Source organism: Trichosurus vulpecula, chromosome 4 (genome assembly GCF_011100635.1).
Source record: "Trichosurus vulpecula isolate mTriVul1 chromosome 4, mTriVul1.pri, whole genome shotgun sequence".
Classification (NCBI taxonomy): domain Eukaryota; kingdom Metazoa; phylum Chordata; class Mammalia; order Diprotodontia; family Phalangeridae; genus Trichosurus; species Trichosurus vulpecula.
In genome coordinates this window covers 299,734,122-299,759,884 of record NC_050576.1, presented here as the reverse complement: position 1 = coordinate 299,759,884, position 25,763 = coordinate 299,734,122, and the positions used below count along the sequence as shown (strand labels likewise).

At 37.5% G+C, this 25,763-nt stretch overlaps 1 protein-coding gene across 2 annotated transcripts in view; it reads left to right on the top strand.

The window, feature by feature from the left end:
• FAM117B (family with sequence similarity 117 member B) overlaps window positions 1-25,763 on the top strand; it is a 106,616-nt gene that overhangs the window by 61,261 nt on the left and 19,592 nt on the right. For both annotated transcript variants that reach the window (XM_036754159.1, XM_036754158.1), the window contains exons 3-4: window positions 2,926-3,018; window positions 9,856-9,969. In XM_036754159.1, the coding sequence (XP_036610054.1) occupies window positions 2,926-3,018; window positions 9,856-9,969 (207 nt within the window). The remainder of the gene's footprint in view (window positions 1-2,925; window positions 3,019-9,855; window positions 9,970-25,763) is intronic.

Genomic DNA, 25,763 nt, shown 5'->3' with positions numbered 1-25,763 from the left:
AATGGTATCATGAAAAGTTGGGCATGACTGAAATGACTAAACCCCATAATGGAGAGAAATACATAATTGCATTTTGCTCCTACTTTTTAACAGTTTTCTTTTTGTTGGTCAGATTTATCTCAAGTAAGGCTCTCTAAATTTAATTTTTGCCTTATCAATAATATCCATCCAATAATGAATGTTTCTCCAGTTTTTTTCTTTTTGGTAGCTTTACCAAACCCTAATATTTTGCAAATATATGATCTAGGATCTTGATTCTTTTCTACTAGTCTCTCCCTCTTCCCCCATATGGATGGTTTTGATGCTAACATTATTCAGTATTTCAGGGATGGGGATGTTATCAGTGTGGGCATGCCCTCTGGTAATGGAGCTTAAATCTCTACAAAAGACTGAAAAAGCCAGCTTAGATGGGAACCTCTCCAGACTTAGGAAGCAGTGGACATCCTAGTTTTTCACTAGCCTTCTGCTTGTTCCTTTTTCAAACCTGGACCTGTCAGAGATTGTGCTTGGAGAACCCAGGGGCATTCTGGATCTTCTTGGCATTAGAGCAGGTTTTGAATTTACTGGTTTGTCTTTTTAAACATTGAATATCTTTTCAGTCACTATTTTTGTTAAAATGTTCAAAGTGACAATAGTTTTTGCCGCCCTTGTTCTGCTTTAAGCTAATATGTTCAAATTGGCAAGGTTCATAATTTTAAGACTTGTGTAGGCATTTTTGAGAGCTATTTAAGCTATTTTTTTCCCCTATTACTGTTGACAAGTCTGTGGAGACTGTTTACGGGCACTCTGATGCTTTTGTAATTCTTTGCCATTACCATTTTACAACTGATAAATATGTACTTTGGCAAATGATTTTTTTATTTTGAACTTAACAAAAAAATGTGCATTTTCATGTATGTAACAACAGAAGTGCACAATCGTCTGTGGGACTGTAAATCTCCATCTTATAGTCTTGCTTTTTTAAAAAGGAGGCATATAATTCCAGTTGTTGGCTTCAGAATTATCCCTACTTAAAAATGTTTCAGGGGCTTTTTTAATGTCATCATTGTTCCTCCCCTTTCCCTTTTCCCCTCCCCTGGGAGCCTGAGTTGTCTCAGTCTGAAATCTAATCAGACCCCAGCAGGTGGTTTTCTAGGTCCTCTGAGATTTCTGACCGCCGTAGTATTGCCTCTGCTTTTGGTGCCTCTGAACAGAAAACCCTCCAGGCTTTTGATACATCCCTGGGAGATAGCTTTAGGAGTCAGTCTAGCAACTTGTTTGCTTTCCCTGGTGCTGGCTTTGCCATTGAGGTCCTTTGTTCCATTGCCTGGGAGTATCTTGCCGACGTTCTGTGCAGTACTAGACTAGAAGTCACTTAATGTGTTTTCTCATTGAATTTCTTGATTATTATTCAGTCTGGTACAGATTTCAGGTTTTTGCTGGAGCTAGTTAGCTGTGTGAGAGAGAACTGGGCAGTCTATCTTTGTTCCGGCAGTCATCTTGGCCACAAGTCTCTCACAACTTGAGTTTTATATTTCTCTATAGTGGAGTCCTTTGAATTCTTTCCTTTTGCAAAGGTGCCTCTTTGAATTTTTTCAAATACAAAGTCTAGGGTTCCCTCCCTTCCCTTTTTTCAATACCATCTTGAATCCCAGTGGAGCTAAAGTGAGTCTTTCACATCTGCAGTGTGATTTGGGCTTGTTTTTGAATTTTATTTCCATTTCCTTATACATCTACTTGTACCTGCTTTTTGTTACTTTCATTAATTTTTTCTGTTTTGTATTTTTGTGAATTTCATTATTTCCCTGTCTCCCATAGGAATATGTACTTAATTCTTTTCATATTTTGAGCATATAACTTACTTAATAATTTGATATTTCTTCTACCACTTCTGGTGTTAATTTGGCTCACATAAATGTGAAATTTGTTTTCCTGGATTTTTTTTTCTTTAATATGTTTAGAGACTGACAACCCTGTATTTAAGATGACGTCTTTTTCTTTTTTGTGGTGGATAAGAAAAGCTTTGGTGGCAGCACAGCCTGGCCTGCATGACGTTATGGGGTAGATGATTTCTGTTTGTGAGGCAGTAGCTGCACTTATCCCCTTCCTTCTTCTACTCTCCACTCCCCTCACTCCTCTCGGTCAAACCTTCTCTAACGATTCTTGGGCAGCAAGTGATGGAAACCTTCCTGTTAGCCATTTCTTTCCCTGTTGCCAGGCAGCACTAAATAATAGCCAAGGCTTGCTTACTCTCTGCCACAGTCCTGGTATGTTGAGTATATCAGCAGTGCCTGCCTCTTTCATCCTGTCAGTCTTGCTCTGTCCCTAGTCTTGGGGTGAGCTCACCCCAGTGGATACAGCAGGGACTCAAAAAGCTCAGCTCTTTCCCTGGCATGCCCTGGGTGATGCATGATGGCTCTTCAGTCTACCCCAGGATCTAATGTAGCATACAGGAAGATCTAGATTCTTTCTACTTGTACATCTTTCTTCACCCCAAACCCTGGGTAACACAGAACTATAGACCTGCGTCTGTTCCATCTCAGTCCAGGTGGTAATACACACACGGCAGCAGCATTTTTACTCCTTTGACTTCTGGAGGTGCCAGTTGTTAGAGCCCTCTCTTTTCTGTGACATTTTGTATATTCATCCCCTTTTCATTTCTCCCTCCCCACTTTTTTACCTCTTACCTTCCCTCTGTCCTTTTCTTACTCTTTCCATTCCTTCAGAATTCCTGTAGGTGTTTTCTCCCCTCCCCCCTCCTCCTGTAAGATATTAAAATAGCTAGTTCCTTGAGTATAGTTCTTGCCAGATCTCTTCTGATGAGTTAGTTTATCAAGTGTTTTCACATGTGAATGTACTTGGGTTTTGTTTTGTTTTATTTTATTTTTCTTAAGAAGCAATGCCTGCCTAATATGCTAAACTTTGATTCATTTTTTTTCATTGCAGACAGAGAGTGCGTGGGCTGAAGAATACTCTGAGAAGAAGAAAGGATCCCACAAGCGCTCAGCATCTTGGGGCAGCACAGACCAGCTTAAAGAGGTCAGAAATGCCTGTTTAGAGCAATTTGATTCAAAGCAATTTGCTTGAACCAGTCATATCCATGAAATTGTGATACGTGAGGATTTTCACTTACTTGAATGACTGCACAAAAGTCAGTTAAAGTGATTTATTGGGTGGGAAGATGAGGTCCTTACTGAGCTGACTCTCAGGGTTAGTTTTCATTCAGATTTTGGTTTTGTTGAATCTAGCTTGTGTCTATTATATCAATTTAAATACCAGAGGATTGTTATTTCAAGAAAATTTTAGACAACTGCAAGCATTCATATTCATTATTAGCTTATATAGTATTTGTATTCACATCCCTGGGTTAATATAATAGTTTCCAAACTGAACTTCAGGGACCCTGGCATATTTTATATGACATAGTGGTTCTGTGAGAATTTGGAGGCAGATATAGCTCTTGAATGTCAAATATTATTTATCAGAAGTGTACATTATGACATTTTTCTCAGTATGAACAAAAGGCTTAATTTCCTCCATTTTGTTTCAGAATATTCCTAGTGACCAAGTTAATTTAGAAAACACAATGTTCATACAACTAAATGCTGATATCTTATAATGGGAACTGCTGTCAGTCTTTTCCTTAACTATGATTGTAGTTGTATTTTCCATTTGAAGTCTGCAAATGCTTTGCCTTGGTCAGATATTAACTGCATGTTTAAATATGTTTAATTTAAAATTATTAACACCAAATTGAAAATTGTGTAGTCAGGGGCAGCTAGGTGGTGCAGTGAGTAGAGCACTGGCCCTGGAGTCGGGAGGACCTGAGTTCAAATCCAGCCTCAGACACTTGACGCACTTACTAGCTGTGTGACCTTAGGCAAGTCACTTAACCCCAATTGCCTTGCATTCCCTCCTCCAAAAAAGGAAAAAAAAAATGAGAATTGTGTAGTCAGTAAAAGCAAGTACCCAGCACTCTTCCCCCCCTTATCTTTTCAAACTGTATATGCAGATAGTTCCCACTTTACGTAAGTAGGCTGTTCTGTAGACCTCTATATAAAGCAATTTTTACATAATGCAAATTTGCTGTTGGACATGAGGAAGGGATAGGGATAAAGAAGGAAAGGGGCCATGCACCCATGGAGGTAGGGGGCTGGCACTTGGTTTAAGGACATACAGGGGATGGAGACAGAGCAGGAGGAGGAATATGCTTGGGTGGAGCCAGCCATGTAGGGGCCTGGTCAAAACACATGGGGGGCAGACACGTAGGCGCCATACAGGTGATATTTGGAGGCCAGGGACAGACACGCAGTACCCAGGTATAACCAATGGAAGACAGGCAGGCAGAGGCTGGACAGTGCCAGGGGTCTGAAGAGAAGCCCCTGATCCAGTGGTGACATGTATTCGGCTTTCACTTGGGGGGTGGGGTTGTGTATTTATTTGGGTGGGGGACAGATTTGTGGGAGGCTGAGGGGCAGGAGCAGAGAAAGAGAACACACTACTTTAACTTAACATGAGGTTTTCTTTTTTTTTTGGAATGCATATTTACATAAGTGAAATTTATGTAATGCTGATTTACATACGACAGAATGTCTGTATTGTTACACTATAGTGCATTCAAAAAAGAGGGTGACAGGGATTGTTTAAATCCTTTGTTATTTTTCCCAGTGTTTCCATATTTGTGATATAGGCTTGATAAAAGGTTATTTAGTTAGAAGAACTTTGTTCTTCACAGATACTTATTTTCTTAAAATAAGCACAGGAAGAATAAGATTTCCTATAGAAACAACTTTAGAAAATGTTATCCCAGAAACATTATCTTTTGAATTCCACCTGTATTGATAAGTGGCCAAAATACATTGGCACTACTCAATTTAAGAAAAGTCTTGTATTCACTTTTAATATTTTTGTCTTTCAGTGGCTGTACTCCCCATTCTTCCCTTCTTTTGACCCTACAAATAATAGGAACAGTGGCAAGTTCCCAAGAATTAATTGATTATTTGGGAAAAGTTTTGGTGTTCTTCTTTCCCTAAAGTGGTAGTTACTGTATCATGTTACTCTTAGGAATGATCAGCCATCCCCCCACCCCTTCCTGTTGTCGTCACCATGTAAGTTAGAAAAAAACATAAAAAACAAAATTCATGAAATCATAATCTCAGAGTTAGTGTCTAGGTAGCCTCTACTTACTCTGGAAAAGTTTCCTTTACAACGTACCTGACTCTGAGTCCTATCCCACGTGACTTCTCCCTAACTCCTGTCCATTTGAACAACCTCCCTTCCCTAGGTCCCAGTCTAGAACTTCCCACCCTTTCCACTGTGACCCTTGGAATGCCTACTCTATAATTAACAAGCTTCATCTTACCTTAAACATTCTTTCTCACTCCTTCTATCTGCTAGACCTCAGTGAATCTGACCTCCTTTCCCCCTACTTGCTACACACTCTCTCAGACTCCTGAATCACTAATCATAGTAGAAGCATCCCCATGAATATTTCCAGACTCTTCCTCTACTATCTTCACTAAATAATCTCTCTTCCTTTGAGATTCATGCTGTCCAAATTTATCACCTGGTCAAGATTCTGGTGCCTGTTGCATCTTGACTCCTAGGACATTTACCTTCTTCCTTCCTCAGTGAATTCATTTCCTGGCTCACAGTCTTTCTTTGCAACTGAACTCCTGCCCTAATTTTACAACCTCTTTTGCATCTAGCCCCTTTTCTCCACTCCCACAAGTACCACCTTTGTTGAGGTCTTCATCCTCCTTCTCACCTCAGCTCTCACATTCCAGTGCTTCCTCCACATTGTTTCCAAAGAGTCTTCCCAAGTGTATATCTGACCATGTGGCTCCCTTACTCAAGTAGCTCCGGTGGCCTTACTGGCTTTGAGATAAAACCCATCTCTTGTTTAGCTTTTAAAGGCCTATCCAACCTGGCCCCAACCTATCTTTCCAGCCTCATTGGACATGAGGCCCTCTCTGGCACTCATGCACTTCCTCATACACTGATACACAACCTGTCTCCTGCTTTTTGCACCTTTGTATTGGTCACCCTTGGACTGGGAATGCCCTCCTCCTTGGTTCCAATTCAAAGAGTCACTCTCTTCCTTAAGTCTTAGCTCAATGAATGAAGTTGTTCTTGATCTCCCCAAAATGCTAGTGTGAAATTTTACAGTATTTTCTGAGTTGAATTTCATTTGTTTAAATGGTTACTAAACAAGTTTAATCGATTGTAGTGATTTTTAGTATTTATAAGCCATGAAGAAGGTCAATATAAAACATCCATCATTTACTTAGTTCAGTCAAATATGATTATTCTCACAACCACAAAAATGGAATAAAGTACAAAATGTCCATCAGTATTCTATTGTTAGTGAGAGAACAGCTTGAAGGGAAGAAAGATAAAACTGGAAGTTGTTGTGATGATGCCCATGCACAAAGCTGAACCCACACATCAGCCAAAAGGTAAAGAAAGGGATGAGTCTGTGAATGAGATGTAAGCTGGAGGTTTAAAGAAAAGAAAATGAGAATCTTCTTTTAGATGCTGTGATGTGGTGCTTTTTCATGGTCATGATTTATGTTGTAGGTCCTCTGCCTGTGAGCACTAAGGCCTCTGCTTACCAGAATTGGTACAAGGCAGTTATAAGCAGTTAATTCATCCTGCTCAGAACACGGTTCTAAAACTGCTTCTTTTTCTTGGGGTGTGAGTTAGGGGTGGGGTAGAGGTGGTGGAGTGAGAAGCAAAGACTTCAAAACCATTAATTGGGTTAGTGTAGGTTAGAATTAAAAACTCATGAGGGAATCCTCCTTAAGACAGGGCATCATCAGATGCCAGAGAAAACAGCATCTAAATTGCTGTTACCCCATTCTGAGGAAAGAGCTTTTTTTAATTTAGCCTTTTTATTACTGCTTTCATTATTCTTTACAGATATGAAGGAGTGAAAAAAGTGGATAATTTGCAAATATAACTAGTTCAGAAGTAAACTGTGGGAAGAAACAGAACCTATACGACAGCTAACGTGGCCTCATGATCAGAAGTATATTGGATCATTGTATCGAGTTCTGTGATCTCTAGGATTGGAAATTTCCAGAAAATAGTATGAAGTTTGTTGATGCTTCAGACATATCTGTGATCTCACTGATAGTGAATTCTCTCCAGGATGCAATTCACAATCAATCAATGTCTGCCTGTCCTGTGTGACTCTCATCCATTTCTTCCCACAGCCATGCTACCCCAAACACTTCTGAGTGTGGCCTGAGCCAGATTAAAATGTAATTAGGAAGTATATAAGAAATTAAGTAAAATATAATAAAGCATAGGTAACATTTTAAAACTACATCAATACTTGTTCACAGGGATCCTTACGTACAGTTTAGTGGCCCTTGTTTCTATTTGATTTTGACACCATTGGTGTCGTGGGTTCAAATCTCATCGCAGATCTTAGTCTTAGTGGTGCTGGACAATAATAATAATTGAGCTTTAAGCTTTATAAAGCACTTTAATACATTTGATCAAGTCACTTAATATCTCTGAGCCTCAGTTTTCTCATCTGTAAAATGAGGAGTTAGAATTGGTGATCTACAGTCTCTTCCAGTTCTAAATCTGTGATCCTATGACATAACACTAAAAGTTCTGAATTAGATCAATTTTTGCCTTAAATGGAAGCAGAAGATAAAAAGTATGTGAGCAGAATGAAAGAATAGTTGATGAATTCCCTTTTGATAGGCTAATCAATAAAACCAATAGCAACACAAGTTTAGAATATAACCTCACTTCTTATAGAGAAGAATGATGGAAGATTAAGAGCAATATCATTAGGAACAAAACTTCTCCTAGACCTGTCCCACAGCACTCTGGGGCCATTGCTGCCTGTATCTTGTAGGAAAACAGCCATGGTTCTTTAGGTCTGGAAAGAGCAGAAGTGGAACTGATGTTGTTTTATGTTGTAGTAAGTCCTACTTAATGGATGCTTTCAGCTTCTATGGACTAGATCCTCTGGTTTGTTTTTAATTTGTAAAATACCCCATATTGAAAGCAATAAGTATTTTGCAAAAAAGCGTCTGTGCCTCTGTAAGTCTGGCAAAAGGCAAACAAAGACCTATTTTCTTTTTTCAGATAGACTTTTAATCATCCAGTCCTCAGGTAGTTAGGGGCTGGGGTACAGGCACAAAACGGGGGCCGTTCCTACCTGAAAGGAGCTTCTCTTCCAATGTGGGCAGCCTCTGCAAAGACATGAAAGTGGGAATGTAGGGAGGAATAGAGAGAAGATCAGTATACTGTTTTCTGTTTAATATTACCAGGTTTGTTTATGACTTGGACTAGATGAGTTTTAATTTGTTACTCTTCCCATTATTTTTTTTTTCAAAGATAGCCATTTTGACTGAGCATCAAGAACCAAATTTTAACTTCGACTGCTAATTTATCAAAGTTTAATCACAGAATGTAGGGGAGAACTGTATAGTTAAAGCTAAGAAATTAACTTAAATTGGTTTCTTTAAACCACAAAGAGAATTTATGAAGAATAATTTCAAATTTAAGGAATTGACTATACAGCTAGACAAAAACAACATCGATCTGTTTCAAAATGGCAGAAGGCTTACTCAAGTCTCAGATGTTGAAAAAAAATACACCTAATAACCTCACTGCTGCGTTACGTAAATATGCACAAACTGAGCCTAAAATATCTCTTCCTTGATTTCAAAGCATTTGAAAAAGGATTGTTTCTGCTGATGGGGTGGGGCGGTTCTTTGGATTTAAAATAAAACAAAATTTATGCATATTTGAAAATTCTATATGTATTTTGAGGAGAAATAAGTTAATTGTTTAGTGTGTGAATTAATTATTTGTCAGATAAGTGTTTTGATTGGTCACACATGCTAAAGATGTCGTTACTCTATAAAGTAGGTTTTGCTTTTTCTGAGCATCATTCATTTCATCTATATGAGTTACTCCCCTTGTCAGTGCAGATTATAGTCTTTTTGTGCTCCACAGATGGTCTTTTAGAGTTCCTCTGGCCAAAGTGGACCTATTTTTTTATTCCTTCACTTAATAAATGGGTACTAATTGATTTGATAGATGAATCCTTGACAACAAGCTCATTATCAGGTCAAAATCTTTCTAGTTTGGTGTGGAACCTACCATATGTTATGCTTAACCGACATTGGAATTCAGCAGCACAAAAATATATATAGCATTTCTTTTTGTGATAACAAAGAACTGGAAACTTAGCAGAATACCATCATCTGGGGAAGGCTGAACAAATAATGGCATATGAATGTATATGGAGTACTAACATAACCAAAGAAATGGTTTCAGGGAAACATGGGGAGAATTGTATGAATTGATTCAGAATGAAGTAAGTAGAACTAGGAAGAAAATGCTATATTTTCAATAACATTGTAATGACAAACAACTTTGAAAGACTTAAGAAAATGGATCCATGCAGTTTCTAATTACAGTTCCAGAGGAATGAAGAATATTTCCCATGTCCTGACAGAGGGATGATGGACTTAAGATGAAGAATGAGAAATACATCTTTAAAATTGTCTTTTGTTTTGACTGTGTACTTTTGTTTTTGTTTTTGTTTTTCACTGGGGTGAGAGAGAAAATAAATGCTAATTAATTAATAAACAAACCAGCACTATTTTCCTCCACAGTGAAAAGTGAGAATAAGACTTTAGTGGAGCACTATATAAATAAAAGTATTCTGCTCTTATAAATGTTAAGGGTTTTTTGCTTGAGATTTGATTGTGTGGTTTTAATAGCTTAATTTTTGGCTCTAATAAATATAGTGTGTCCAAATTGTGGCTAATGCTTATATATATATTTTTATACAGTAGGAAAAATATTCTAAAATGATGCCTTTTATCTTCCGCCCCTTAGATCGCAAAGTTGCGGCAGCAGTTGCAGAGAAGTAAACACAGCAGTAGGCATCATCGGGATAAAGACCGACAGTCTCCATTTCATGGCAACCATGCAGCCATTAACCAGTGTCAGGTGAGTCATCTGCTACTGTGGTTGGAGAGTGTGAATGTTCCTGTGATTTATTGTTTGGCAAATAATTATTTTGGGGAAAAAGAACTCCACACAGTATGTGCTTGAAAGATGATTAGATAGTAACTGGGTAAAAGCCTTCAGAAAGAACAGAAATGTGAGTTAAATTGTGAAAGGAGGTTTATGTGTCATACCTGGGAGCTCCCGCACAAGGGGACTTTGAGAGTACTTCTCTTTGCCTTCCCATTGCTTCCTTTGTCTGAAGTGAAAGTGTTAGAACTCTGAGAAGAGGCAGATCTGGTCCTTATCTCTGTCTCTCTTCATTTGGATTATGACCCCTGCACAAAAGGAGTAGTTAGGACTCTGATCAAATAAAGAAATGTAGAAAAATGATAAGTTATTTTAGTGTTTTAAATAATTTTTTTAAAATGCTTTAAAGTTTAACCAAAATAGAACTGCATGTGGGTAATATCTAAAATAAAGATATTGTACAAAATGAGTTTTGCTAGAGTAGTTATCATACAGAATTTGAATTAGTGATGGGGATTTCTTTTTAATTGAAGCTGTACAAATACAGATTCTTAGGATTCCACATAATGAAATAAGAGTTTGGTGATAATTGTATTGATACATGTTCCATTTAATGAAGAGTGAAGCTTCTGGAATTTCCATCTGTTTTTATTTTTATATAATCCCTGAGCCCCCTGGTAGGTAGCTAGCAACTTTTTAAAACTCAGACCTCCAATAGCATTTTGTTTTGTAGCTCAGTGTACTTTTAAATATTCTGCACTGTGGCAAGCCATCTGTGGTAGTTTCTTACTCCTCAGATGCAGTGGTTTCCAAATTTTTTTGATTATGTACCTCTTCAGTAAAAACTTTTTGAGTACCTGCCGCCTCCTGCTCCCCCAAATATATTTGTTCGTTTATGAAAATGTTATGTAGAGCCGACACTTTGAAGGCCATCTGCTATGGCCACAAGTCAGGGGATGGATATGCTGTGGGAATGTCTGCAGTGGCACATGTGGCTGCTGGAGTATCTGGATAGAGAATAGGTTATAAGTACTCTGTGGGGCTAATGACCAGAAGAGAATTGAGGAGATTGGGAGCATGTACAGCAATGGTGGAGTATTAGGGAATAATGGTGAAAAGTGAGAGTGATTGTGTTCAAGAAGAGCCCCGGGAAGGATGGGATTCAACTCATCTTGCTGCTGTCTGATTGGTTAAACACTAAGTCATCTGTTAGGGTCATGTCTCTCCCCCCTCCCCCCCCAAAAGAGGCAGACATAGTACTAGGATACTATAAACTCCTGGAGGCTTGAGATGAGATTTCATCTCAGTAGCAGGGTAGATAGTGGGCTGGATTTGGAGTCATAAAGATGTGAGTTTGAATCCTGCCCCAAGCACTTATTAATTGTGTGACCTGAGCAAGTCATTTACTCTTCTTAACCTCTATTTCTGCATCAGTAATATGGGATGATATTACTACTACAGGGTTCTTGTGAGCTTGAAATAAAGCATGAAGTGCACCTTGCAAAACTTAACGTATCCTATCCATGCTGGCTAGTGTTACCATCATCTAAACTTGGTGTTTTCTTAATACACATGCTATTTCTGTATTGGTAGCATGTAGATCTGAGAAATAGATATATTCTTTAATGTTCTGTTGGATGCCCTTAATAACTTTTAGCTCTGAATCCTTCCATTTTTTCAGTTATTTTCTTTTTTGATTTATTGGTTTTTTTTTTTAATTTTTTATTCATATTGAATTTAAATAGAAAAAGAAAAAAAACTATTTCCACATACACAGCACAACCCAAAAAGAAGATTGAATATGAAACAATGAATTTCTATTTCATACTGTTCACTTTTTTTGAAAAATAATTTAACAAATACTATACGACGTTCTCTTGATTCTGCTCATTTCAGTCTTTATTATTTCATGCAAGTCTTTACATGTTTTTCTAAAGTCAGTCAGCTCATTTCCTACAGCACAGCAATATTCCAGGTTTTCTTATTTGTTTATGCTTGTTAGAGTATTTCCAGCTTTGAGAGAACAAATTCTTCCACAATTTTTGTTTCATAAATTCATATATAAGCTTACATATGAAATATTTATATGTAACAATATGTATCTTTTGTATAGTAATACTGCTTTATCTGTCTTTTTGCATTTCACTTAACTTTTTCATGGTGAATTTAAATAATGTCATATTGGTGCATTTTTTTTGTTTGTGGTTTCTTTAAGCATAATGTAGTTTCCATCTTTATCTCAGTCTTGTGAATTTTTATTTGTTACTCTCTGCGATGGCCTGAGTACAACCAGTTTTTGGAAATTATCTGATACATAGTTCTCTGCACAAGTATGTTCTTAAGTATTTGTAGGTTTTAGAGTCTGCAAACTGGGACTCCACTGCCTGTTGGTTTTTTTATGGCCCACCTGCTCATAATGGGTTTTTACATATTTAAATACAGTAAAACTTTATTTTAAAAGGTACAAGCTATTTTTAGCTTGCTGGCTCATAGTTTGCTAACCCCTATTGTATTATAAAGATTGTACTGTATTCTTGTGACAAAAGGCAGGTGAGACAAGTGATAAATTACCGAGCTAACATTAGCAGTTTATCAAACAATCAATCTCTGGGGAATGTCATAGACACGCTGTTGATATGGCCCCATGAGGGCTCTTATATATCCTGAGGTAATGTCGTACTTTGAGAAAGGACCTGAATTTGACTCCTCCCTGCTTGTGGGACCTAGAGCCCGCCATTTCACTTTTTGGGCCCTCAGTTTCTTCTCTATAAAGGGACTGTACCAGATGATCTTGGATGTGCCTTCTCGCCTGAGCTCATATGACCCTATACATTGTGATAGTTACAGTTAATGATATCAGCAATCTTCAAGTTCTTGAAGTACTTTCAGAATTTCAAAAAGATTAGATTATGTTCCTTTTAACATTTTAAAAAATATATTTTGTTTGAGTAAGCATATCTGCCTTCTAACCCTCCCACCCCAACCTTCTCTCTGTATCTTACCCCCTCCCCCCAGAACACACAAAAAAAGAAATATGGGTAGTCATTCAAAGAGAGTTTCCACATTGTCTATGTCGTCTGTCATCTGTTTAACATTGTTTTAAAAATTTTTTTAGTTCCAAATTCTCTTCCTTCCCCCCCTCCTTCCTGAGACAGTAAGCAATTCAATATAGTTTATACATATGCAGTCATGCAGAACATATTTCCTTAATAGTTGTGTGAAAGAACACACAGACAAAATCCCACAAAAAAGTGAAAAATAGTATGCCAGTTCTTTCTCTGAACATGCCCTCATTTATAGATACCCCCTCAGTTTCTTATTTTTTGTCGCTTCAAAAAGGGCTGTAAATATTTTGTAAATCCTTAGAAGGTTGTTTAGCTTAGGACTAATCGCTCCCTTAATCTACTCTCCCCCTTACCCTTTCTCCCCTTTCTCTCCTATTTCCCTATTGAGTGAAATGTATTTCTGTACCAAACTGTGTGTTTGTATGTTTTTCCTTCTTTTTGATCAGTTTAGGTGAGACTGAGCTTCAAGTGTCAGCCATGCTCCCACCCCTACTTCTTGTTTGTATAGTTGTCTACTTGCACACCCTGATTATGTGAGGTAATTCTTCCTAACCTTTCTTTCCTTCCTCACCCCCCCACACTATATTCTTCTCCTCTCTTTCCTTTATTTTTTAAAAGACATAATAAGAACCACTCTCAAGCATTGTCTAATTGGATTCCTTTGATGGACTGTGAGGATGATGATAGGATTCAGAGGGGATATGTGTATTATCTCCCCATGTATATACAGTTAATCCTTTTCTAGTTTTTTTAAATCATTTTTTATCCTTGTTTACCTTTTTATGTTTCTCTTTTCTCCTGTGTTTAAACTTCAAAATTTCCCTGCAGCCCTGGTCTTTTCATCAGGAATGTTTGCAAGTCCTCTATTTTGTTAAAGATCCATTTTCCTTGTATCATTATATTCACTTTTTCTGGGTAAGTTATTCTTGGCTGCAAGACCCATGCAGTTTGCCTTGTGGAAAATTATATCTTTATCAAGTTTCTGCTCCTTTATTGTGGTGGCTGTTAAATCGTTTGTGATCCTTACTGTAGCTTCTCAGTACCTGAATTCTTTTTTTTTTTTCTGGCCACTTGGAAGCTCTGGATTTTGTATCTTGTGTTCTTGGGAATTCTCATTTTGGGGTTTCTTTCAGGAGATAATCTTTGGATTATTTCTCTTTCCACTTTGCCCTCTAGTTCCAAGAGATCTGGATAGTTTCTCTTAATATTTCTTGAAATTTTATATGTAGAGTGTTTTTTTTTGTTATAACATTCAGATATGCCAATAATTTTCTTACACTTCTCTTCCCCCCCCCCCCACTTAATAGTATTTTTTCCCCAATTACATGTAGACAGATTTCAACATTCACTTTTATAAGATTTTGAGTTCCAGATTTTTTCTCTCTTCCTCCCCTTCTGCTTCCCCAAGATGGCAAACAATTTGATACAGGTTATACATATACAGTCATATTAAACATATTTCCACATTAGTCATATTGTGAAAGAAGAAAAAGAACAAAAAGGAAAAGCCATGAGAAAGGAAAAAGTGAAAAGTTTGCTTTGGATCTGCATTCAGACTCCATAGTTATTTCTCCGGATGTGGATAGCATTTTCCATCATGTGTCTTTTGAATTGTCTTGGGTCCTTGTATTGCTGAGAAGAGCTAAGCCTGTCAGAGTTGGTCATTGCACAATGTTGCTGTTAACTATATACAGTGTTCTCCTGGTTCTGCTCACTTCACTCAGCATCAGTTCTTCTTACATCTTTTTCTCCTCTGTTTTCCTGATTGACTGTTTTTGCTATGAGATACTTTATGTTTTCTATTTTTTCAACCTTTCGCCTTTGTTTTAGTATTTCTTGTTGCCTCATTAAGTATTTGGACTTTAATTGGTCCATTCTAATTTTCAAGGAGTTTGTTGCTTGGGCAAGATTTTGTTAACTGTTGTGCAAAGTTGTTAATTCCTTTTCCAATTATTTCTTCTGTAGCTATCATTTCTTTACCAGTTTTTTCCTCTGGTCCTTTCATTTCATTTAGAAAAACATTTTAAAACTTTTTTCTTAACCCTTTTTTCCATCTCTTCCAGGAATTCTAATTGAACTTTTATGTTCAGAACTTGTTTTTCTTTTAAGTCTTTGCTCATAGATAATCTGGAGTTGGTCTCTTCTGCTGCTGCTGCTGCTACTGCTACTGCTACCTTTTGAACCTCGTTCTTGTTCAGTACACTGCCCAGCCCCTTCCTCCCCAGGATCAGCACTCCCCTTTGAAGGTGCCCTTCTGTGCCACCTTCCTTATGACACAGAACTAGGTGTAGGCAACCAAGCTGTCATTTAGTACCTGGCCTCATTGCAGTGACCTGATATGATTCTAGCAGTTCCCTGATATGGGTCTGGCTCTATTTCTTGTGCTGGCTACTTGATCACTGGTGTGCTCCTGGGATACCCCATCACCAGTGACCATAGACCTTTCTCCCTGTATCAAGTTGGACTGGACAAATGTTGCACTGTGACTTGCGGTGAGGGGGGAGCAATTGGGGTTAAGTGACTTTCCCAAGGTCACGCAGCTAGTAAGGGTCTGAGGCCTGATTTGAATCAGGGCTGGTGCTCTATCTACTGCACTACCTTGCTGCCTCCCACTGTGACTTTTTCTGGATTTCCTCATCAAGATTTGATCAGGTACATTTTCTAGATCTGTTTGGAAAACTTTATAGATGGGTGCTCACCCCACTGCTTCTTACTATTCCATCATTTTTAAAGTCCTATTCCTTATCATTTTTGATAGTATCTTCTGTTTTCTATTATTTTAATATAATTTTGAATCTAGCCCTAAGAAATGTATGGGGTTTGTGTATGTATGTGTATATACACGTATACTAAGTCTCAGTTAAGTGGCACCTTTAAATTAACCCCAAGATCACTGGCTGTGTGGGATTTTTTTTAGCTTCGTTCCTTCTCTTTTTTTTTTTATTTGAGGGGGAAAGGCAGGGCAATTGGGGTTAAGTGACTTGCCCAAGATCACACAGCTAGTAAGTGTGTCAAGTGTCACGTGTCTGAGGCTGGATTTGAACTCAGGTCCTCCTGACTCCAGGGCAGGTGCTGTACTCACTGCGCCACCTAGCTGCCCCTACATTCTCCTTTTCCCCACTCCCCATCAACAACAGCAGATAAAGCTATACCTTTGTGTTTGTTGATTCACCTCATTAAAATGGCAGATACATGTACCATCAGTGACTAGCTGAATTGTAGCTTTGTAGAGGAATAGCTGTCTTCTGAATTTTTCATAATGTCATCATTCCCTGCCTATTTGTGTTATCTCTCCTCACCAAGGTACATATCCTTCAATGAAATGGCCAACCTGAACTTTGTCTCTATAGTCCAGGATCTACTGGAGTTAGCTCTAGAAAGCCAACTGTTAAATTTGACCTATTGGTCATCCAGACTTAAGAAAGTGTTAATGAATGCAGATTAAATTTTTAAACTTAGTGTGTGCATGCTTACTCCCCAGCCTCTACCCCCAGCCTGGGTGTTAAACATTTACCAACTTATACCCCTATTGCGCTTATAAACATTATTTGAGCTCGACAGGAGTGCAGGAGAAATGTTGGGATGAAGTCATCACCACATTGGAGGCATGATTATTGTAGGCTAATAATTATAGTTATAATTGACACTTGGAGAGCACTTTAAAATTTCTTATTTTATCCTTATACTGTCCGTGTCCGTAGTCATTATACCTTTATGACAAACTCTTCACGTCCTCATCGACATCATGACAGTTAATCTGAAAACCTAATTGCATGAATTTTTTTTTAGTGGATTAAGTCTATATCTAAGGATTCTAGCTAGTTCCTGTATATGATCTTGGAGGAGTAGCATTTGAATTGGGTTTTAACAGGAAGATGAGGAGTTTATGTAACATCATGATCTAAGAGCAGAAGCAGAAAATAATACATTGTAAACAGGAGACATTAAATAGTTCAGTTTAGCCAAAGCACTGAGAAATTGAGGGGAGTAACATGAGATCAGGCTGAAAAGGTAGGCTAGCTTCAAACTGGTAGTAATAGGAAAAGGGATTTGAATAAGAAAAGGGAATAGGCAGGCATGAAGGGTTTTGGCTAAAGAAATGACGTGAGCTGATCTATGCATAAATAAATCTGACACCTATATGAACATGGGCCTGAATGCAGGAAGGCCTTTTAAGAGATCTTAAATGGTGACCAACCCCTAAATTAACTCTAGTGTTTCCTTTCCCCACCATTCTAAATAAATGGCAGTTTATTGTATTGTACTTTTAGTTTTTAGCATGAGTGACCCCGGCTTGGGAGATACTTGGCTTTTTCTTATCCTGTCAACTAATGTATATGTAGGTGATTCTCAATAAAAAATTTTTATAGCTGGAAAAGTAGGCATAGGTAGTTGTGTCATTGTTTTCTTCTTTGACTTTTTTGTTTTGGTATCAGTAGAGTCTGAAATGTTTTCCAGCACGGTATCTTCCCCTCCTTTAATCTTTTCACACCTGTCCCCTTGACTACGCATCTCCTATATGTACATTTGATCCAGTTCAGCCGCTTTTTCCATCTGTGTTATCTTTAGTTCCATTTCTACTTGCCCTATAACCACATCTGGTACTATAATGTTTTAGTCTGACTATAGAAATTCTTCTGTTCTTCGTGGTGAGAAGTTTGTTGTTTAAAAAAATTATTTTTATATCTTTTCCATTTTTCTTCTGTTGTTGTCCTTCTATTTTCATCTTTAAATTCTGTTGGGATAAGTTTGGTTAGTGGGTCTCTTGACAAGCTTTCCTTAAACTTGTTTTAACAGTCCTATTTTTTCTGTTTTATGAAGCAGCACTGTTAATTCTTTTCTATCATCCTTATAACTAAGATTTAATAAATAATTATACAGTCTAAGCTGGTATTGTCCTTAGCTGTCATTTCTCTTTATTTGGCAAATAAGTCAAGTAATTTACTGATGAAGGCACATTTTGTCTCTTGCTTCCTTGTTAGGGCAGTTGATTTACGTTGATTGAACTTACGAAATAGTAATTTTTGCCATACATGGCCAAGTTTCTATATCAATCACTTATTTAAATAGGTTAGGATTCATTTGTTTTCATGCCATTTTAGTTTTATGTTATTGTTGTTATTATTATGTCAGTTGGGGTTAAGTGACTTGCCCAGGGTCACACAGCTTGTAAGTGTCAAGTGTTTGAGGCCAGATTTGAACTCAGGTCCTCCTGACACTAGGGTCAGTACTCTATCCACTGTGCCACTTAGCTGCCCCAGCTTTATGTTAATTCTGGTCTTTGATCTAAAAAGTTGATAGTTTGTACACATAGAGTTTGTTCAAGGATAATTCCCATATGTGTCTATTAAAATATAATCAATTTTATTTTTTTAAAATGTTGCTTACTATATCCAGTGCCTACTGATTCTTTGAGTGAAGAAAGTAGTCATGATATAGGAGTGTGAGGCTTCTATGTAATCTCCAAGTTTTCCATGTCTACAACTGTTTACTCCTGACCAATTCTTTTCTGATAACTTATCAACCATCCTCGACTGATTCCCATCTTTAAATTGAAGTGATTGAGTATCAAAGTGTATACTAGTTCTATTTGGAGGGTCTTATTAAGGTCTGCATAGAATTTTTTCTGTCCATCTTCTGCACCTGATGTTGAATGAATGAAAAAGCATTTAGGAGATGTTTACTACCTGCTAGGCACTGTGCCAGGAGTCAGGATACAAACAGGGAAGCCTCCTCCCTTCAGCACACACAGGAAGTTTCAGCCTCAAGTCAGGTAGAAAGGTCTCCTGGTGTTTAGTGGCAAAGCAGATGATAATGCATCTTTCTTAAATTATTATTTCTGCTCATAAAATCACCTCTGTTTCTGATAGTAAACAGTTTGACAGTGGCAAGGACTATGATCATGAGAACTTTTTTTTTTCTGTGTTTGTTGAAGGAAATAGGGACTGCAAGCGCTCACAGAAGCACTTGTCAAGGTTTGTTTCTTGGGATGATCACTGTAGAGATTGGACTGGAAGTGAGGCTCAGTGGTCTGGGGGTTGCTTCTATTCCCTGGGTTCTTAGTTTTCACACCAGTTGGTGTTGGTACTAGTGTGGAGAGTGGGCCCCTTTATTCTGTAATGAACTGGGGCCTAGGTTGGAGGCGCAGCCAATAAATAGTCTGGCAGGTCTTGTTCTTTCCAAGGCTCTTGGCTTTAGGGTCCTGGATTGTCTCCATCAGTGGAGAAGACTGCCATTATCTTGAACTGTCAGGACCCTGGATTATCTCCATCTCAGTGGAGGTGGTGATCGAGGTGATGGAATGGAACTGGTTTGATTTGCCTAGTGCTTGCTGCTTTAAGTCGTTCGTCTTGCCCACCCTATAGGTGGCATTGGTCAAATGGCACATAAACTGAAATTATTTTCATGAGGATTCTGTACCAGATAATTTGCATAAATGAGATAATGAAATTTCTCATGAAATGCTATTTCTTGTTGCCTTTGGTCTTATAATAAAACCAAATCTTCTAACTCCTTCAGGGAATACCCATAAGCCATTTTTATAATTGCAACTGTCTTCTTTCTTCTTGTTTCATTCATACCAAGAATTTTGAGATTGGTAAGATTCAGTACCTCCAGTAGTAAGTCCACTCTAATTTAGAGAACCCAGCAGTCAAATTCAAATTTAGGAATGGTCTTAGCTTTGTGATTCTTAACAATACCTTTTTTCTGCCATCACTGCAGAAGTGAAAAGGGGTTTTCACAGGGCTGAGAGTTGCTTTGTAGTTTTCTTTGCTTCTTTTTGGGTTGCCGTAGTTAAAGAATTCATCACCAAGTGGCCAGCCTGTTGGACTGAACCTTTCTATAGTTAGGCTGGCCCTCAGAAAACAGACATGGTTTGCTATTGGGAGGCCTTTCAAGCATGGTAGAACCTTCCAGAACTTAAACTCTGCTTGGTCTTTGAGAATCCAAAATCACCGTAGCAGTCCAGTGTGGTGTCAGAGTAGTACTTTGTAGAGCATGTTAGTAGATAATAATTAAACTTTAAAAGCAATATTCATCAGTGGACCTCATCTCTACCACTCACTAGCTGATGAAAAACTGTGCAGAATACAAGATGTCACCTTGTCTGTTATTTATTAATAAAAAAGCATTTAATTTTGTAGAGGAAAAAACTTCCTAAGATCTCTTGAAAAAAGAAAAAAAGGATGTCTCCTATGCATGTCAATCATTTTAAATTCCTTGAAAGATGTTACAGCCTTTATAACTTTGTTGAACACCTGATGAAAAAAATTGTGTGAGATGTATGTTCACAAGAGGTATTTGCCATTGTAATAGGGAGCAATCAATTAACAGACATTTATTAAGCCTTTGTGGGCCAGACACTTGATAAGCACAGAGGGTCTAAAAGAACAGCCACTATGAAGGAGCTTAGAGTCCATTGGAAAATCTAGTTTGATAAAGGGTTCTCTTCATCAAATGATAGTGAGATCTTCCTGTTGTTCCCCTCTTAAAGATGACTTCATGCCAACTATGGCTGGAAACATTGCAGAGCCTTCTGGATGAGATCAATACCCAGCCACTCAAACGTATGTCTGGGTCATTCACATGGGAAAACTCTCAAGTGGATGAAGAACATCTGTTGCCCATATCATTACATACACTTCGGTGGACAACCCATAGATTTTGTCCATCTGTATGTGTGTCTGGAACAGATAATAAAAATAGGCAGTGAGTTGGCCTAGAATAAAGCAGGATTAAATAGGATGTGAAAAGAACTGTTTAGATTTCCTCAAAGAATTTGCATACTCCTTCAATGACCTCACACTTGTCCCAGAAAGATTTTGTTATTGTTTTTAAGTACCACTGTTCTACAAGTATGATATGGCTGTAAGCCATGGATGATCTCCAAAGATTTGAAAATGAATATTATGCAAAGCAGGAAAGAGCCAAGTGTTAGGTTTGAGGAGGCCACCACATAAAACAGTGAGAAACTTTAAAGAAGAGAAGGGAGCCGAAGGATCTTATCAGAACTTTAGTAGGTTGGGAAGAGAAGATTGGTCCCTGCCTGTGGTGAGGGAGAAGGATTTCAGGTGGACAATCCACCTACGGGCTGCATTGCTCCAGAGAAAGGCCAGAAATCTACATTAGGTGAATCTGAGTTGTACAGTTTGAGCAGGCATGAATGGTTTGCAGTCTGCATCATTGCAGGGAATATTCGAATGGATGAGATGTTTATGTATGAACTAATGGAATTCTAGGATGGATTTTAAAAAAATTTTAAACTTCAGTGTCTAGTGTCATTTACGGATTGTGCTGTTTGGTACATCCAACTACAATATGCTATAAATTCTTTAAATTCTAAGAAGGACTTACTGCTTTGGAAATATTTATTGACTTTGCTAGGTTTTCTGTTTATGAATAGACACCCATGTTATTTAACTGATATTTCTTGGTTTCATGGCTATAAATGAAATTTTTTTTCTATGTTTGCTTGAATAATTTTGCCCCCTTTTCCTCTGGTTTTTCCTTCCACATATACTACCCTATTCTCTCTCTCTCTCTTTTCTTTTTTTTGAGCGGGAAAGGCAGGGCAATTGGGGTTAACTAGTAAGTGTGCCACGTGTCTGAGGCTGGATTTGAACTCAGGTCCTCCTGACTCCAGGGGAAGTACTCTACTCATTGCACCACCTAGCTGCCTTGTACCACCCTGTTCTCAAAGAAAAATCCCACCATTTCTTATATCTGTATCATGTGATACATAATCATGTGATCTGCAAATGATATTGAGTAAATTGTGCAAAAAACTAATGGAAATGTTGACATTCTAGAGGATAAACATAGTTTATTTATTTTTGTCAGTTAAAAATTATCCAAGCCAGTTGCTGGGCTGTTTTTCTTTTACACTGGATTTACCGATGTGGTTGGCGGTCTTGCTGTGTAGATACCACACAGATGCTGGTGTCTGTGTTGTGGTAAAATTGGCCTCTGAGTTGGGGAAGAACTGCGTTCAAGTCCTGCTCCGATACATAATGTTTGTATGAATGTGGGAAAGTCACCCAACCTCTTGGTGATGGAGGAAAGGAAGACTGTGAGTAACTAAATAAGTTGTTGGTCTGCATTTTGGCAATGATGGGGAGGAGACCTTCCTGCATTGTAATCACTGATCTTGGCTGGGGGTGGGGGGGGTGAGGCGGGATCACCATCACTGATTAGACAAAAGTATATTAAATGTGAATAGGTAAATAATAGTATTTGTGGTGGAATTTTTTTTTAAGCAAAAAGTACTCCACTATTAAACATTTAGACTTAATTCTTTAAATTGTGATTTTTAAGATCCTATTTCCATCAGCTATAAATGGAGGCATAGTAAATTAGAACAGGAAATAAGAGTAGATGACAAAATAACCTTTTTTAAAGTAATTGGCAGTCATAAGAGAGGAGACTTCTACTTTTGTTTTTGCATGAGGACTTTTAGCCTTTTGCCTTCATCTTTGACAGACTCCACAAGGTTTTAAGAGTAAGTGTATAAGGACTCCTGCCAGAAAGATGACTATCATTGGGGTATTCCTTTCCCAGGATAGGAGGCCACATCTGTGAAGGTTCCTGAGAGTGAACTGACCTAGTGCTGCTACTCCATCAACAAAAGTATTGGAATATTGTTACTTTTAAAATCTATTGATATTATGATAGAGCATCTCAGGTACTTTTTTGAGTTGTTATTCCTCAGAAAATCCTATGATTCATTTGTATTATTATTTTTAATTGCCTGTCTTTCAAGTTTCTCATGGGGGGAAAACAACTCTCTTCATCAGCAATGTCCAGGAAAAGCACTCCTGTTTCCAAGAAAATAATGCAGGAAAATCGTCCCTGCTGTATACATCATTCCTCACTTAAAGGCTGAAAGTTGCTTTTAACAAAATTAGGGTAGAAGATGCTGATGTGGCTTGTTCTTTGTGTCCATTAGCATCCCTTTTGAAAGAAAGAAGGCATAATCAGGCCAGAGAAGTTTAAGATGATCAGTTTAAAAGAAGCCTTGCTAGTGGAGCATGTTAGTAGGTAATAATTAAACTTTAAAAGCAATATCCTCCTCCTCCTCCTCCTCTCTCTCTCTCTCCCTCTCTCCTCATCCAAACTGTTTCTTCACCTCCAATATTGATACACACCACTCTAGCCTCCTAAATCTCTGCTTAAGTTAAGCATTTTCTTTACTTCTTCAAAAATCATATCAGAACACAGTTGAATATTTGTTCTTTACAGGATTCAATTCAGTTTCTGAGTAATGTGGGCTAGAGGACTAATGTCTTAATTAGAATATGTTGATTTTTAGCCATAATGAACTTTACTGTATCAACCAGAACCTTTAATTGGCTAGGATTTGTTTTAAGTGTCCTCCTTTTTAAGATAATGAAACAAGACCAAAAAAAAAAAAACAGTTATCAGGAATTTATTCTGGAGTAAGAATATACATACCATAACTTCCTAGCTATATAATCAAGGCTCAATAGAGATTCATCTTTATATATTTTACCTTATTTTTTTAGGTACTTTGCAAATAAAAACTGGTGTTTTGAGTCATTAGCTTGAGGGCATTCTAAAATTCAAAATTCTCAAAGAAAGATAAAGCTATGTTCATTACTAAGGAAGGTAAGGAGGTGAGGTGATACCTTTAAAATTTTTTTCAACAAGGAATGAAACATGTTTTCCTATTTGCCTCCCAGTTAATCCTAGAAAAATAAGTCAGGACACCCCATTCATCAGAAGTTTTGATTACTTGAGTTTTATAGATAGGCAAATATGCCACATTTTGTTATGAATTCAATTTTTACTTTTTTATGCACATATTTAGCCTTGTGTTAGTGACAATAATTAGCCTTAAGGAAGTAATTTTAAATGTCTAGTTTAAGGGGCATTGAGGTTATTTCATAAGAGAGTTCTACAAACAGAAGTACATCCAGGTGATAGGAATTTTTTATTAATAAGTGAAGTGTGTGTTAACTATTAGCTTTTTAGAAATATGTACTGGTACGATATGTTAAATACCAACAAAGTCCAGAAAATCATTTTAATTAACTTTATGCAGAAATGGACAGTTGTAAGCCAAGTGCCAGTTACTTATGAGTTTTGGTTAAGTTAGTGATAACCCTGGTACTTAATAGACTGAATTATTTTTCAGAACTGTGGAATGTATTCAATCAGGACAAATGTTATTTTTAACCTCAAATTTATATCAATGGTAGTGGCTTTCAGCTTTCCTTTTAGTAGTTCCCTAAAGTAATAAAGGTATTTTGCCACAGCCAACCAAGACATTGCTCCAGAGCCTGGCTGTGTAGCTGGAAATTTTAGCTATTTAAGACTCTTCTGTTAATCTATATAAGGTTTTTTTGTTTATTTTCATTTTTATTATAAATCTCAGGCAAGTAACATTTGGAACATAGGGTATGCATGTTGGATGCCTCAGTTGCCCACTCATTTTACAGAAGAGGCCTTTACTACTGTCCCTTGCTTGTGCTTCCATAAAACTTGAAAGGTCTATTCCCTCTCCCTCCAGCAAAATCTTTCTTTTTATTTGATAAATAGAACATGTAAATAGTATTTGTTTTGTGTATGTTTTCTTTTCTTTCCTTAATTGTAACCTTGTTGAAGGGAGAAGCTACGTCTTAATTCTCCTTCAGAGTCTGATAATGTGTTCAAGATAGATGCTTAATATTGACTAACTAAATTTCTTTTTTTAGTGATACCTAATAGAGCTGATCAAAATGTTGTCTAGATATGTGTTCTCCCCGCAAAAAAGCTAGAGGGAAACCAGTTGGGAAATATTTTGGCATTAGGTTAACTGTACTTGAGAAAAAACTATAAAACAAATAGGTCAGGGATTCTAGGGAACTTATCTAGCTGAAAGGTCACTGTCATTAGCAAAGCAGTAGGGAGGCATCGCTGTACCAAGAAGTCCCAAGGTGTTACACTGGGAGAGTCATGCAGGAAGTACATTTAGAGTTGAAATAGTAATTCATGCTAATACCCAACACTTGGGCAAAGTTACTGTTTGAACAGATTCTAATTAGGTTGCTGAGAATTGTTTATATAACCACAGCTGTTCAAGAAAGTATTTCAGTATTAAAATGTTGGGTACTTTTGTTGGAATTGTTACAAGATTATGTGCAAATTCTTACGTCTAGAAGGCTTGTAAGTTGGGATTCAATAATAAAGTTTCCAATTTCTACCATTGCTTTTGCTACTACCCCCTCTCTGGAGTACTGCTTACTGCTCTTGGTTCTGTAGCTACAAGTGCCTTACTTCATTTTATAACATGAGACTTCATACAACTTGAAACTAATAGCTCTATTCATCTGGTGCCAAAATTTAATGTGCCCTTTCCATATTTATAATTATTATTTCATGCCTACCTTAATTAATCATGACCTTCGTTTCTGCAAAAATGAATCATCTGTCTGATGTTAGTTGGTAGGCACCTACGTTCTTTTACTTTTTCACCTCGTACGGAGCAGCTATAGTTGTGTGGTTTATTGAAGAGGATGATGTAGATTCCCTAGCTGCATCGTAGAGGCTTGTGTGACACCTCTCTAGTGCCCCCATTTTCTTTCTAAGTAACTAAAACTAGTAACTAAAGTCTTGACTTTACTAAGATTGAGGTAAGGGTTAAGGAGCCAGGAGAAGATCCTCTCATTTTATCTCTTTCATCTACTAAGTTCTTTGTGCAGT